This window comes from Limulus polyphemus, unplaced genomic scaffold (assembly GCF_000517525.1).
Source record: "Limulus polyphemus unplaced genomic scaffold, Limulus_polyphemus-2.1.2 Scaffold4024, whole genome shotgun sequence".
NCBI classification, from domain to species: Eukaryota; Metazoa; Arthropoda; class Merostomata; order Xiphosura; family Limulidae; genus Limulus; species Limulus polyphemus.
In genome coordinates, this window is record NW_013669634.1 from 25,132 (window position 1) to 39,388 (window position 14,257).

Here is a 14,257-nt window from a genome sequence, read left to right on the forward strand (position 1 = left end):
GTTTGTCTTAACATTTCTGATTGATTCTCCTTCGTCGTTTGCTTGTCTTAACATTTCTGATTGATTCTCCTTCGTCGTTCTTGTCTTAGCATTTCTGATTGATTCTCCTTCGTCGTTTGCTTGTCTTAGCATTTCTGATTGATTCTCCTTCGTCGTTTGTTTGTCTTAACATTTCTGATTGATTCTCCTTCATCATTTGTTTGTCTTAACATTTCTGATTGATTCTCCTTCATCATTTGTTTGTCTCAACAGAGAGATGATATAAGTTTTACTGCCTGTATCTGGATCTGTGTATGTGCACTAATGCCACTGTATTACAATGTATATCTTTGTCCTACTTTCTAGTCCTTTGAAATGCATCAGAATACATCATTTAGCTTCAGAATCCCATAGATAAACTATGTTGTACATTTATGCCTTTTGCAAAAGATTATATGTACACACAAATTAACTTGGCATCTGTGTGGTGTGAGATTGTAGGTTTTTTATAGATTTTAGTGGACCTTATAGTTTATATAATTCCTAAGATAGCAGCATGATCAGTTATTTAGTAATCAGTGTGATACTGCACCACAAAAAGCTTGAAAAAAATGTTATTACGTTCTTATTTATTGAGTCATCACAACCAAAAGTTAATAGAAAGGAGGAATTTGGTGATCTTTTTACATGAAATTAAGATTATTGATAAAACATTATAGTAAAGATTTAATGTGGTGAGATGTTCAATGATCTTGCAAACAGCATAACGTAAATGTTCAAGACTTCTTTGAGGTTTGGCTTTATAACCATCCACAAATGAGTATTTCCATGAATTATATTTATGATTTTAGAAACAAATGAATTAAGCAAAGCATCTACTAGCTGGGTTCGGTTGATGATGTTTTGATATGATTCTACTTGTGCTTAATTTTTAAGTACCCAGAATTACTTATGGTGGGTTAATTAGTCAGTATAATACTTTTGAAACAGAATGCTACCCATACCTCATTTATTCCAAATAATAGATAAACATAACTTTACTGTATTTAACCTTAAAGAAATTATTAGTCCTTGGTACCTACAACACATTATTTGTATATTTGGGGTTCTAATTATAATCTTGTTTACAAAAGTTTTAATAAAGTTTTCCTGATGTTATTTAAACCTTGCCATTTTTAATATATACAAAAAACAATATAAATATTCTTAACAATTACCAGCCAAAGATTGTTTCCTTATTATCGTTAGTTCAGTTATACAACAAAGAAATGAGGTCACACCTGAAGCTTCTGATGAAGAAACAGACAATGATTCTAGCTCCGCTCCACCCCCAGTAAAGAAAAAAAATATGATCACCAATAAACGATCTGCACTTGGTCCAAAACAACTCACTTTTGTACCTCCAAATGTCACTAGTGATACAGCTTCCTCTTGTAAAGGTAATTTTGCACGGTTTATTCTTCAATTTTGGTAAAACTCTGTTTAAGAAAATTCACGTTTTTTTTTAATTTGATGAAAACCACAACTAGAAAAATTTATTTTTAAACTGCAGCTAGCAGATGTTACTACAAATGCATTATAGAGTACTAATCTTCTCAGTTCCAACATTTTCTGTCATCAAACATCCTTTGCTGATATAAACAAAGTTTGGGCTGTTATACAGTATGTGTATTCTTACAAAGCTACATTTTTAGTTATAAAAATGTTTTGATAGATAATTAGTTAAAACTTTACTCCAAAGATAAGGAAAATCTTTATTATGTTTGTACATTTCTTATTGGTTTAATGTATAAATATCATTTCACTGAAAGGAGGCCAAAGGCTGTCTGGAGGGGTCACCTGTTTTAACCACTTGTATTATCTGTCAATCAGTCAGTACACACAAAATGACGTCACAAAAGGGATCTGAACATTGCAATTTGTTTGTTGTGACATCAGTAAAAGTCGCTCATGCCATGAATCATGTGAAGGATGATGCATTGTGTAGCCTACAATACAGCATGACTTAAGAACTACAAAAGCAAGAAATAAAAATATTTGTTACTCTTAATTTGGGTTTTATTTACTATTGAAACAGAACACTTCCGGGGACCCTGTGGAATTACATCTAGTAATAGACTATTTGTTTTCCTTACAAAACACCCATATTGTGTGTGGATACATATATAGTTAAGCAAGTATTGGAAGGTATTTTTCATTTCTCTCCAACAAAGAAGTATGTCTAGGCTTTAGGTGTATTAAGACCTAAGAAACTTTTTTAGCAGATTTATTTATTTTTGTCACTTTTTGTTGATTTAATATTATCTCAATGGTAAAATATTTTTTATGTATACTTACATACAAAACTTTTAAGCCTAAGACTGTAACTAAAACAACTACCCAATTAAAAAAAAAGTTTTTAACAATATTATCAAGCATCCGAAAAAATGTAATTAGTAGTAAGTTTAAAATGTATGTTATTATTGAACATTCAGCATTTCTGAAACAATTTGTATAGACTTATAGCATTGCTGGCACTGGGATAGTAATCTTAAAAACTATAGTTAGGTTTTTGTCTAGTTAAATGTTTTGTTTTTCTACTTCTATTGAATAAATCATGTAGTAAATACATATAATATTTTTAAAGCTTATATATATATATATATATACATACATACATACACACACACACGTGTATATATATACATGTGTGTGCACGTAACAAGTTTATGAATTGCCATGTGAAACTGTATTATCCAAGCAATGCTTAGAGCAGCCACATTTTGTCAGTCATTACCATGGTTAATAGCCTGTACAATAACCTAGGTCTAATCACTAATTAGTTACAATTTTATTATTAGTAATAACTAATTAGTAATTAGACTTAGGAGATGACTCTTTTTGGCTACTAACTGTAACAGTGATTGAAATCTAATTGTCACAATCTTACTGTAAATATCTTTTGTCAGATTCAAGAAAACCATGAGCTATATCATTATAAAATATGTACAGTACAAAGCAAAACATAACAGGTTTAATAAAAAGCAAAATATAAATATGAAGAATATATTACTTTTAAAACATTGTAAGTCCATATTGCAAAAGCTTGATTTTCTGTCCAATTAAATCTTAATTTGGCATAAATCTATGTTTTAGATATCAAATTGTCTGCAATTAAATAGTCATATTACTGTCATTGATTATTGTAACCTAGTTGGTTTATTAGCGTAGATATGTGAGTTATTGTTTCATGTTTTGTAATTAATGTAGTATATATATATTTATTTATATTATTGGAAAGACATACCTGAAAAGAAACAAAACAGTGAACAAGATCCTATAGTAAAAAAACTGTCATCCAAGGAAAGCTTTATTGCTTTACAAAATAAACGAATACAGGATGCTGATGGAACATGGGTTCAGTGTACAAACTCAATGTGTTCCAAATGGAGATATCTACCAGAAGTGAAGGAACCTTACCTGGTGCCACATGACTGGGTATGTTCCATGAATACAGGTGAGAGAACTTTGAGGTATGTTATAGAAGTTAAAATTATGTTTATGATCAAATAGACCTAATAAAATTAGTATATAAATTTCTTTTAAATTATTCCTTTTTTGGTGCATACAGTAATGCAAAGGTTATTACTTGATATGCCTAACATTGAAAAAGATAGGTTTTCAAATAAGAACCTGTGACTTGAAATGATGTATTTGCTCTCGATTTGTCCATTAATCAGTTTCTGAATCTGTTGCACAAACATAATAGTACACAAAAAAAATATGAGATTGACTTAGACAGCTACGAAGTATAATTCTAAAAGAAGTAAAAAGTAAAGCTTTTGAAGCATAACACCTCAGTATTCATTGTGATGTTGAAACTGCTGACTGTTTAATTCATCTTCATGAACTAAAATAAATATTCAATTGTCTGTATGAATGGAAAATGTTCCTTTTTTTTTGGTTTCTCATAACACACACACACAGTTAATTTTTTGAAAGAAATCTTGAACATAAGGTGGTTCTGATAAATATTTTTTTTAATAATAAGCTTGCCTTAAATATACATCAAAGCATGAGCTCATCATTCACGTGTAGTGTTGATACAGATATGACAACCTGCCAGTAATTCTTCAAGAAATGTGATCTCATACTGAGATAGATGAAGAAAATTTATATTTCGAAGAAATCTTTTTATTGAACTTAGGTTTTTAGTGTAACACGTTTCTTAAACTTTTGTTGTTATGATATTTTGTAAAACATTTAAGTATTATGAAATAATATGAATTGTAATTATGTTCATTTCAGATACTAAGAAAAACAGTTGTTCTATACCAGAAGTGGACTACTCCAACCTGGACTTTGTCTTCACAAAGTTTACTGTAGGATCAATTGTATGGGCTAGAGTTGATGGTTATCCTTGGTAAATTTCAAGACATCTGTCTATTTTATATATATAGCACAAAAATAGTTGTCTTTTCTCACTGAGAAAGAGAATATTTTAAGATTTCTTATATGCAATAGACAAGTAAAAAAATACCCAAACAAATAATTAGCTTTGCACCAATGTAGCTGACCTGATAACAAATGATATAGTTTAAATGTGAGAATATTTCAAAAACTGTTAATAGAACATTATCCCTAAAATGTAACACTTTGATTAATGATAATTAGTGTGGTTATAGTAATGTGTAGTAATATTAAATTGCATTATTGAGTCATTCAAGTATACTTTGAAAGACACAATATATTTAGTTATTGCTAAGATTACCAGATTTTCAATTCATAAAACCAGGACAGACTAATATTTTTGGATCTTAAAACTGGAACTCCACCCCTCCTTTTTAAATGAAAATTATAAACAATCTCTTATGCAAGTAAAGATGTTATCGAGTAAAAAGGATATATTTACATTTACTTCTCTAATGAGTGAATATTTTTTAAGTAACTTTTTGTTGTAAAGCTCTTAGCAACTGTCATCAATGCTTACCCCTCGAGATACTTTCAACTAATAGCTTAATCAATTGGGATTTGTGAACATCACCTGCCATTTTTTATTCAGCTGTTTCTCTTTGTTTTGTTGATGTCTGCAATAGTTACATCATGTCTGCTGTAGCCTGCCTTATAGCCAATTTCAGAGTCTGTGCTGAGTCATTCCTAGCTGTGTGATAATTTCCATACTCATTTTCAAAAAATGGTATCTGTTGATTTATAGTTGTCAAAGGTTCAAAGTGCTTAATACAAGTATAAAAAAATTACTGACACAAATTAAAATGGGACATTTAAGTGGCCCAAAAGGATCTATTGGAACAACATACCAAAAGTCAGGACTATCTCCCAGCCAAATCAGGATGTCTGGTTATTTTAGTTATTGTTTGCAAATGTTTTTAAATTGATATACATTAGTCATCTGAAAATTAGAAATATAAAAACCTATAATTTAGCATCTTTTATTTATAATTATCATTCATTAGAAGTAGGATAATAAAGCTTCAGTCAATTTCAATATACACAGTACTAAGGCCCATAACTTTGTATTATAAAAACCAAATAAATTAACTTGTATTTTCTATGTAAAGTAATTATTTTCTTTTTTTAGATATACATAAAGTTTTCATACAAGTGTTTGTATCCCATGGGTATATCTTTCTAGTATTGGTACTGAATGTTGATTTGCACTAGTGTGAGTGTTTTTCAGCTTTTCATATTCATTTGTCCTTAATTTCCACCTAAGATTTTGATTTTATTATGACCTGATGCCTCGAATCTGTAAAAATAATATTGATTCTGCAAGTCTAGTAACCATGTAGCAAAACTGTTTATCAAACATGTAGTTAGTCCCTCCAAATGAAATTGGATCATACCATCTGTATGAATTATTTTGTTTTAGTGTTAACTGTACACATTGAATTTTTGTATGTGCAATTGCAGGTGGCCAGCCATGGTTGAAGATGACCCTGATGTAGAATCTTTCTTCTGGACAAATGGTTTTTCAGATGTGCCAGTAAGTGTTTCAACATGTAAAGAATAATTTAATGATATGTATAAATAGTTCAGACAGAAAAGAATTGGAAAAAAAGCTAATGTAGGTCTGGTGTATTGTGCTTCCCTTGTTCACTTGGTACTATTTGACATTTGTGGTTATGATATATTATGTCTGTTATAAATGAATGACCAGTAATTACATTCAACAAAGGAAGATTTAAAAAACAGACCAAAATGTTCATTTTAAAATATAGAGAAAAAAAAAGAGAGAGCAAAAATAACTATGTAAAAAATGTAAGGACATAATTTTAAAAATCCAACAAATAGAAAATTAGTTCTTTTTGCATTTTATTGTCATATTATTAATGAATTTCAACATTCAGAACATAACTAAGAAAATTTTGCTTCAGGATATGCTTTTTATGAAAGTAACACACTTTAAGTGTGAATTATCTTGGCACCACAGCAAATATCGCCAGAGGTAAATACAGAAAATACCTACAGTTGTATATTGAGTTATCAAATACTTGAATTATATATATATATATACACACACACATATATATGTATATCAATAAAGACTATGAATAGCATTAATGACTTGTCCTTAAAATTTTACAGAAGTGATATAAATACTTGTATAGCTTTATACATATTAAAACAGTGTGCTAAAGACTACCCACATTTTTATTTAAAAGAAAAAGCTTTAAGCCACCCAAATGATTCTTCTTGGATGAATCAGAAAGGTTCAGGGATTAGTTCTCTCACTACAGGCTTGATACCCAGGGAATAACCTCATAACCATTTTGTGCTTGTTATAGTTTTCAAATTTTGCACACTGATGATGCAAAATAAAATAATTTTTTGGGTTTTATATATGCATTTTGATATAACCAAATATTATAAATTACGCTTATCATTATTGCAGAATTCCACTGTAATTTATCAGGCTAACTAACTAAACTGTATTTGAGTAAAAAAAAATATTGTTTTTCGGACAACATTTTCACTTACCATTTCCTACGGTGATTTAAGACAGAAATACTCTTGGGAATTTCCCACCTTCTAGAGACTCAGAAAACCACCAGGTGAACATTCTGAGCTTTCAATTGTTATTCACACATGATAGACAGAAGTATGCATCTGTAAGCATTTCCAAAAATGAAAAGAGTTGGTTGGGGCCACTGTGTTTGATTCACTAAATGTAGCGATATCTCAGTAAATATAAAAGATAGGAGGCTCTTATGTTATATTCTAGCTTGTCAATATTAGTAATTTGAGTTTCTAATTCATAAGAACCTATAGACTTTGTATTTGGACATCACAAACATCTAATTTGAACCAAAGCTGCATTCAACATACCACTTGACACACAAAAATTGATATTTAAAAATTTTGTTTTAATATTTAGTTTTGAATTAAGAAATTAATTAATGTATAACACTGAAATTTGAATTACAATCTACAATGTGAAACCAAACTTATTGGCATACATTCGTAAAATATTAAACCAATAAAATTTTGGAATGATTGCAAGTCTACAAGACCCTTAGTGAGATGGTTAAGCGTATGTCTTTTCTGACTGAACGAAAATGTTCTACATATAGTTGTATTTGATGGAATTGACTTTGTAATTCTATAAAAAGGTAAATTTTTTAAATTACTAATATTAACACGTACGTTTGATTAAAGTGTGTAAAATGACAAATTATTTAGAATTTGCACGAAGCATGCTTGACTTTTTAACATGTTGTTAATATATGTTTGATAAATCATAATTATTACCCTAAGTGTGCACCAAATGTGTTGTGTATTATATAAAACAGAATTTTTTCATTTGTAAAACTAATCATCATGGTGATCTGTTATAAAATGTAAATTATCTGCTAGTTGACGGTATAAGATATTGTATTAATTATAACCACATGCAACTTTATAGTTTCTAACTACTATACGTCATTTGTTCCTCTTCTCACACTTGTATATCCAACCCACAGACAGCTTACCATGTAGTTTTTCTTGATGAACTTATCACTCGGGCTTGGGTTGGGATACACTCTATTCGTCCGTTTACCACTGACCAGGAAATTCAAGAAGTACACAGGGTATGTAAGTTCTCACATTTTTATACTTTCTGAGAATAATTTTCGCTTTTCCTTCTTCTTGTGGACAAAACTTAAAATGTTTTAGGAACTGAGATATACTGAGATGTTAATTTAGATTTATTTCCAATATTTAAATACCTTTGAAGTATTTGTAGATTTTATATGTGGAAGTATATTCTAAGATGATAAAAATAATACTGATACTACTATTAGGCTAGTAACTATACAGCAAAATTGATTGACCAAGCATGTAATTATTCTCTTTAAAAGAATTAGGATAATTGTATTAACTGTTTTGATCTTGACATTATTTTAACTTAATTTATAAATAACAATCCTTTCCATGTTTTCAGTAATTCGTGTTTATCATAAAACGAAAAATGCAAAGGAAAAACATCAAAATCAAGTTAGATCTGCATGTTGAAATATAGATTTTGATGTCATTCTTGTTGGAGGCTGTACACAAGTAAAGCAAATTAATAATAACATAAAACCTTATATTGTTTACTGAGCAAAAAATTGTATAACTTAGTAGTGGTAAAAATAGTATTATTGTGGTAAAAACTGCAATCAATAATCCTAAATACAGTTTGGTAAAAAAGGAATAACATTAATAATTAAGGTTGTTATTTCACGTGTATTGTTTCTGGTATTTGTTTCATTCCAATACTGTTTAAAATAACATGTTCGGTGTAATTTTCAATCCCAGTTCAACAAGGGTATTTCTATTAACATGGTAAAAATTATCTGTTCAAATTGTTTAATATAATGTGTGATTGTACCTGAATGTGTAACTTTAAGAAATATTTGAACTGTTCTAAATTCAGTTGACATGGCATAATAATCAACATTAGTTTCATTTTAAACCATACATGAATAATCACTGAACTTTCTACTAATTTATGTCTTTCTTTCTATCTGTTTGAAAACCTTCTTTCTTTTAAGAGTAACTGACACGTGTTTACTAAAAACAATATATAACAATAATATTAGATTAATTTATCAGATCTTTTTTTAATAGGATGTGCCAGCACAATATTGTGTCCATTTTTGATTTTATTGTTGAAAATAAGTAACTGTTCAGTAATAACTAATTAAAATTAAGTGCTGTCTCTGAAAATGTTAAGAGAACAGTCATAAGAACATATCTGAAACCACTAACCTGAAAAGAAATAATAACCGGTACCAATTTATTTGCTTAACTATTACAGGAACACTTTTGTACTGAAACTTACTTTTTTTCTTAGAAATACCGCAAGAGAAAATACGAAAACCAGATTCGAGAAGCAAAAACACGAGCCATCAAAGCTTTGCAAATGACTATTGAAGCGAGTATTGTTTGAAAGCTTAACTCGTATTCTTTATCTTAGCAAAAATTTAATGTAGTTTGTGGAATGGTGCAAATACTGTTTAAAGGCAAGGTGAAAATCTATACTGTAGTATATTTGAACTAGGTAACACAAATACCAAAAGAGTAATTACATGTAGTTGTATTGACATCTGATATACAATGACCCGAAAACTATCATGTTATTCAAGTACTACTGACATGGATCCATAATATATCTTCATGCATATATAAAATTTACTTGTATAAAAACTTCAAATACTGTAGTTCATATATTATACCACTGACATTTTGTTGTGCTAAATGAAACCCTTGTAGCAGAAGTAATTGGTTATATTTTTTCCAAATAAGCCAAAGAACTTGAAAATGAAATAAGTATTAAATGTATTTTTGTTCTGTTTTTTTTTTATATAATTTTCTGTTGTTTTGTACACTTATTTTCAAGACATATTAAAGCCATGTATAGTCAACTTTAAGGTTCAATCTGATTTAAATGTTTTTACTTACTATCTACTTGTGTAATTAAAGATGTGCTTTAAAACCTTTCCAGGAAAGACTGAAAACTTTCAGTTTTGCATACAGATACAAAGGACCTTGGTCAAAATCCAAAACTGAAGACACACATTACCTAGGTATTCTTTTTACTTTATAACTTAATAATACAGTTACTTTTAGAAATGTCCTTTTGTTATTAATGATGCTTTGTATTTAAATACAATGAGAATAAGATACTTCATCCTAAAGGTAATGAATGTAGATGATTAAGAACAAAGTATGGTTGATAATGATACTTTTACTGTAATGTTTTAAATAGTTGAAAATACATTACTGAAGAATAAAACAAAACTTTCTTTTAAGTACTAATTGCTCTTTTTTTTTCATATAAAATTTGCGTTTAAAAGGGCACTGAAAATTCATTGATAATTAAATATTTCTACCTTTTTAAATTACAGTACGAAGTACAACTACACCAGCATTGGTTATGCTAGACAATAAAATCAAATAAATATGTACCTCTCTACTTTTAAGTCATGATTGATGGATATAATCTAATGGTTGCAATTTTACAAAACAAAGAAACGTAACATGTACATACTTTATGATACACTAACCTTTTTTGTTTCTCGGAGACATTTCAAATATGCATTTTAGTAATCACATGCATTAATAAAAATAAGATTTTTCTTGTTGATTTCATACATTTAGATAAAAAGAAAGACAGGACAAGTAAGGTAAAAGAACATGAACTGGACTTATCAAAAAGTGAGTTATTGGATACTCCAATGAATGATGCTGAAGCTGCAAGTTTGTTTGAAGAATTAGATGAAGTTGTTTCAATAGATTCTTTGGATATTTGTAAGTTTAGTTTTGATTTAGTATTTAAAAGGATTTGTTTATCCTGCTGTTGTCGCCATATTGGTTCTTTCATTTGATATAGTCTTGAACTGAACATTGTAACAATGATACGTTTGGAGAATATTTGAAAAGAAGAAAAATTTCTGGTCTATTATGAATAATAGCATTAACAAAAACAAGTTATATAAAGTACGTATCAGTTTTCCATGTTATAGAATTGTAGGTGTGTATCTTCAGAGTATCAATATTTATTTAAATTCTGGTTACTTGAAAACAGTATAGAATACAAAAAGTATGGATACTAAAAAATACACTGACACATCTAAGTGAAAGTTTTGTAGTTTATTTTGTGTAATGTTTTGGACAGATGCTGTGTTACTGTCTTTATTATATTTTATTCAAGTTTTTTTCCATGCCTTGCAGAACACCACTCATTTGATACAAAAAAAATTATCATATGTGTTACTGTGTTTGAATGAAATACTTATTGATATATGTATCTCTCAAAATTTTATGACTGATAAACTAAATCATTCAAGAAAGACCATCTTTCTATTATGCAAGTTCTACTGATATACCTTTTATATCTCTTCAAACAGTTGATACCATAGAGAGTGATTCTGAACAAAAAGAAAATTACGTTCCAACTAAAAACAAGAATGAATTTGATACAACTGAGGTTGAGGAAATAGACCTTACAGAAACCAAGTTTCATAAAGAATTTGGAGGTGGAGATGCAGCTGTATCACTAAATGCAATAGCAAAAAGTTCCAACAATTTAAAGAAAACAAAACAGGGGTCTGTGACCCCTCATAAAAGAGATAGTAACATCAACATAAAAAAAACAATAAAAAATAATGACACTGAAAAGAAATTTTCAAGAGAAAGGAAGAAAAAACTGGAAAACAAAGAGAACTTACAAGAGAGTAAAATGTCCAATAATTCCAACCATTTAACTTTGACGAAAAGACATCAAAAGATGGACAGTGTTGAAGATGACAGTAAAAATGTTGGAAAGAACAAACATGTCTTCAAACCACCCACACGATCTGCTCAAAGTACAGATCATGTTGTTGTGCAGAAGAAAAAATCAGATAAGAAGAAAGAAGGTAATAACACTCCTAAGAAAGATTTTCAGTGCAATAATACATTAAAAGAAAATATGAAACCAAGAAAAGAGCTGTTTGGATCACCAACTGGAAGCAGAACAAGTAGTTTTGGTGTAACTGTTGATTCCGAAACTTCTGAGCTTAAAAATACAGACAGTCAGGATTCAAGTCCATTTGAATTGGAAGAAGAATGAATTGTGGATATGGAAAACAAAATAATGTAAGCTATACTTCATGTTATTGTGTAGATGGGATCTTATTTTGCAATTACTTTTAATTATCTGAATATATTTTATTGTTTTGTTTAAGGTATTTAAAAGTAATATTCATATTTATTGTTTTATTTTACAGAGATTTAACATACACATATTAAATCCCTCAACAATTTTATTTACTATTTATAGTTAGTATTATATACAAATATATGTTGAATTTATCACAGACATTATTGTATTACAGTATTATTCAATGTTTACATAAACGTATACATAAAATAGTTGAATCGTACTAAATGTGTGAAAGTGCCTGCTTTACTACTATTTAGTCACAAGTTTCTTGACCAAGCAAGACTTGCTTAAACAGTAAACATAGTTATATTTATCTGTTTAGGATTTTTCTTGTTAACTGGATATAATATAGTTGAACTTTATATCAGAAATGTAGTTACACTGCATCATGAGAAGTGAAATGGATTAGACTTTTTTATTTACAAGGAAAAATGACTTAGCAGGTTCGTGTACAATTACTTGGTCAATTTTAATTACACTGTCAAGTAGATGAAAAAAAATTGAAAGCCATAAATTATAACAATTTTTAGCTTTTTTTTGTTTTATGATGTTAACAAAATATGATTTATAAAATTGTTATAACTGTACTATATAGTAGACTTTATATTTTGCTAAAATTTCATTATGTTACAAACTATCAACACAGTTAGTCAACTTGAAGGCTTCACTCCTAATAAGCACCACTGGTATTTACATAACATTCACACACACACACATAATATGCTTATTTGACTGTAATATGTTACACTTTCAGTTTTAGTTAATGAGGACACATGTTCTAACTTTTTATAAGCTGTGATACATATTCAAAAAACATTGGAAATTATGTGAATATTTTACTATTGGAAAAAAACATAGGAAAGATACAGAAGTTCTCTAAATTATAGCACATTTTCTGTTTACATTTAGTTAAGATTGAAACTTCTAAATATTCTAGGTGCAAGGTTTTTTTCCAATTAAAAATTTCAGCTTTTAATAGCACCTAAACATTTATGATAAAAAAAATTGGGCACCACATGCCAGTGAACCTTATAAATTTCCAAGTAGCTGTTAAAGTGCTACTAATCAGCACAATCATTAAATTACTCAGGTGTTTAAGACCATTAATAATTTCACTTCTGATATACTAAAAAAAGACAGCTAAATTTCACACAATATATAAATTGTATATTTTTCACAAAGATGGTCAGATACGGTATCATATCAGGCATGGTTATTTACAGATATATCTGTAGTTGTGAAACTCTTTTCATATTTACTATGGCTTGATTGTTTTTTCTGCAAAGCTACACAACAGGCTATATGTGCTCATTCCATCACGGGGAATCAAACTCTTAATTTTAGTGCAGTAAATCCATAAAGTTCAGCTGGCCCACTGGAGATATTTATTATAGAAAAAGAACAGCTCGTCGTCCTATTATCATCTTTGCTAGTTTTGGTGCACTAACATGAAAAACTAATTTTTCTAATTATGAACTGTAATTTTGCAGAAGTTCCCTATATTAACCTCCAATTAATACATCTCTGTAAATTTTATATGTCTTTAGATTATTCACTTTACAGAGGTTATCTGAAATAAGTGTCAGATACACAATATGTGGAAAATACTTTTGTATTTTGTCACTTCATAAATTTATAAATTGGATTAATTTTCAAAAAAAAAAAATGTACTTACAATTTCTGGAATAACAGGTTTTGCCAATATCTTAATATCTTCCTTTTGCTCAGCCAACCCCAAAATGCTTCTGAATCTGAAGAAATTCTTCAATCTTGCTATTGGCTTGAAATCATTTCAAACCATCAGTTGAGGATAAATATATTTAAGTATAATTAATTTTCATATTTCATCCATAATATTCCATTTTTGGAAAGACCAAAGTAATAATTTTCATTGACACACCAAATGGTTGAAGCATTGGAGATGGTTGCATGTTTAACCTGATATTTAATATAGTTTAGAGGGTATCTAATCTGCTGTAACACAATCATGAATTTTAATTATTCACAAAAAAAGTTATAGCCTGATAATTATGATGAGAATGGAAAGCTTCTTAATACTAGTATATTTTAAGTTATAGCCTGATAATTATGATTAGAAAGGAAAGCTCC

General features: G+C 28.9%; 1 protein-coding gene across 1 annotated transcript in view; it reads left to right on the top strand.

The window, feature by feature from the left end:
* The window catches only part of LOC106470468 (zinc finger CW-type PWWP domain protein 1-like), a 26,869-nt gene extending 14,694 nt beyond the window's left edge, over positions 1 to 12,175 (top strand). Inside the window, exons 6-14 of the mRNA XM_022399079.1 lie at positions 1,228 to 1,418; positions 3,260 to 3,475; positions 4,267 to 4,381; positions 5,890 to 5,962; positions 7,941 to 8,048; positions 9,296 to 9,376; positions 9,947 to 10,028; positions 10,603 to 10,752; positions 11,352 to 12,175. Of these exons, the coding sequence (XP_022254787.1) occupies positions 1,228 to 1,418; positions 3,260 to 3,475; positions 4,267 to 4,381; positions 5,890 to 5,962; positions 7,941 to 8,048; positions 9,296 to 9,376; positions 9,947 to 10,028; positions 10,603 to 10,752; positions 11,352 to 12,055 (1,720 nt within the window). The 3' untranslated portion in view covers positions 12,056 to 12,175. The remainder of the gene's footprint in view (positions 1 to 1,227; positions 1,419 to 3,259; positions 3,476 to 4,266; positions 4,382 to 5,889; positions 5,963 to 7,940; positions 8,049 to 9,295; positions 9,377 to 9,946; positions 10,029 to 10,602; positions 10,753 to 11,351) is intronic.
* The last annotated feature ends 2,082 nt before the right edge of the window (positions 12,176 to 14,257 follow it).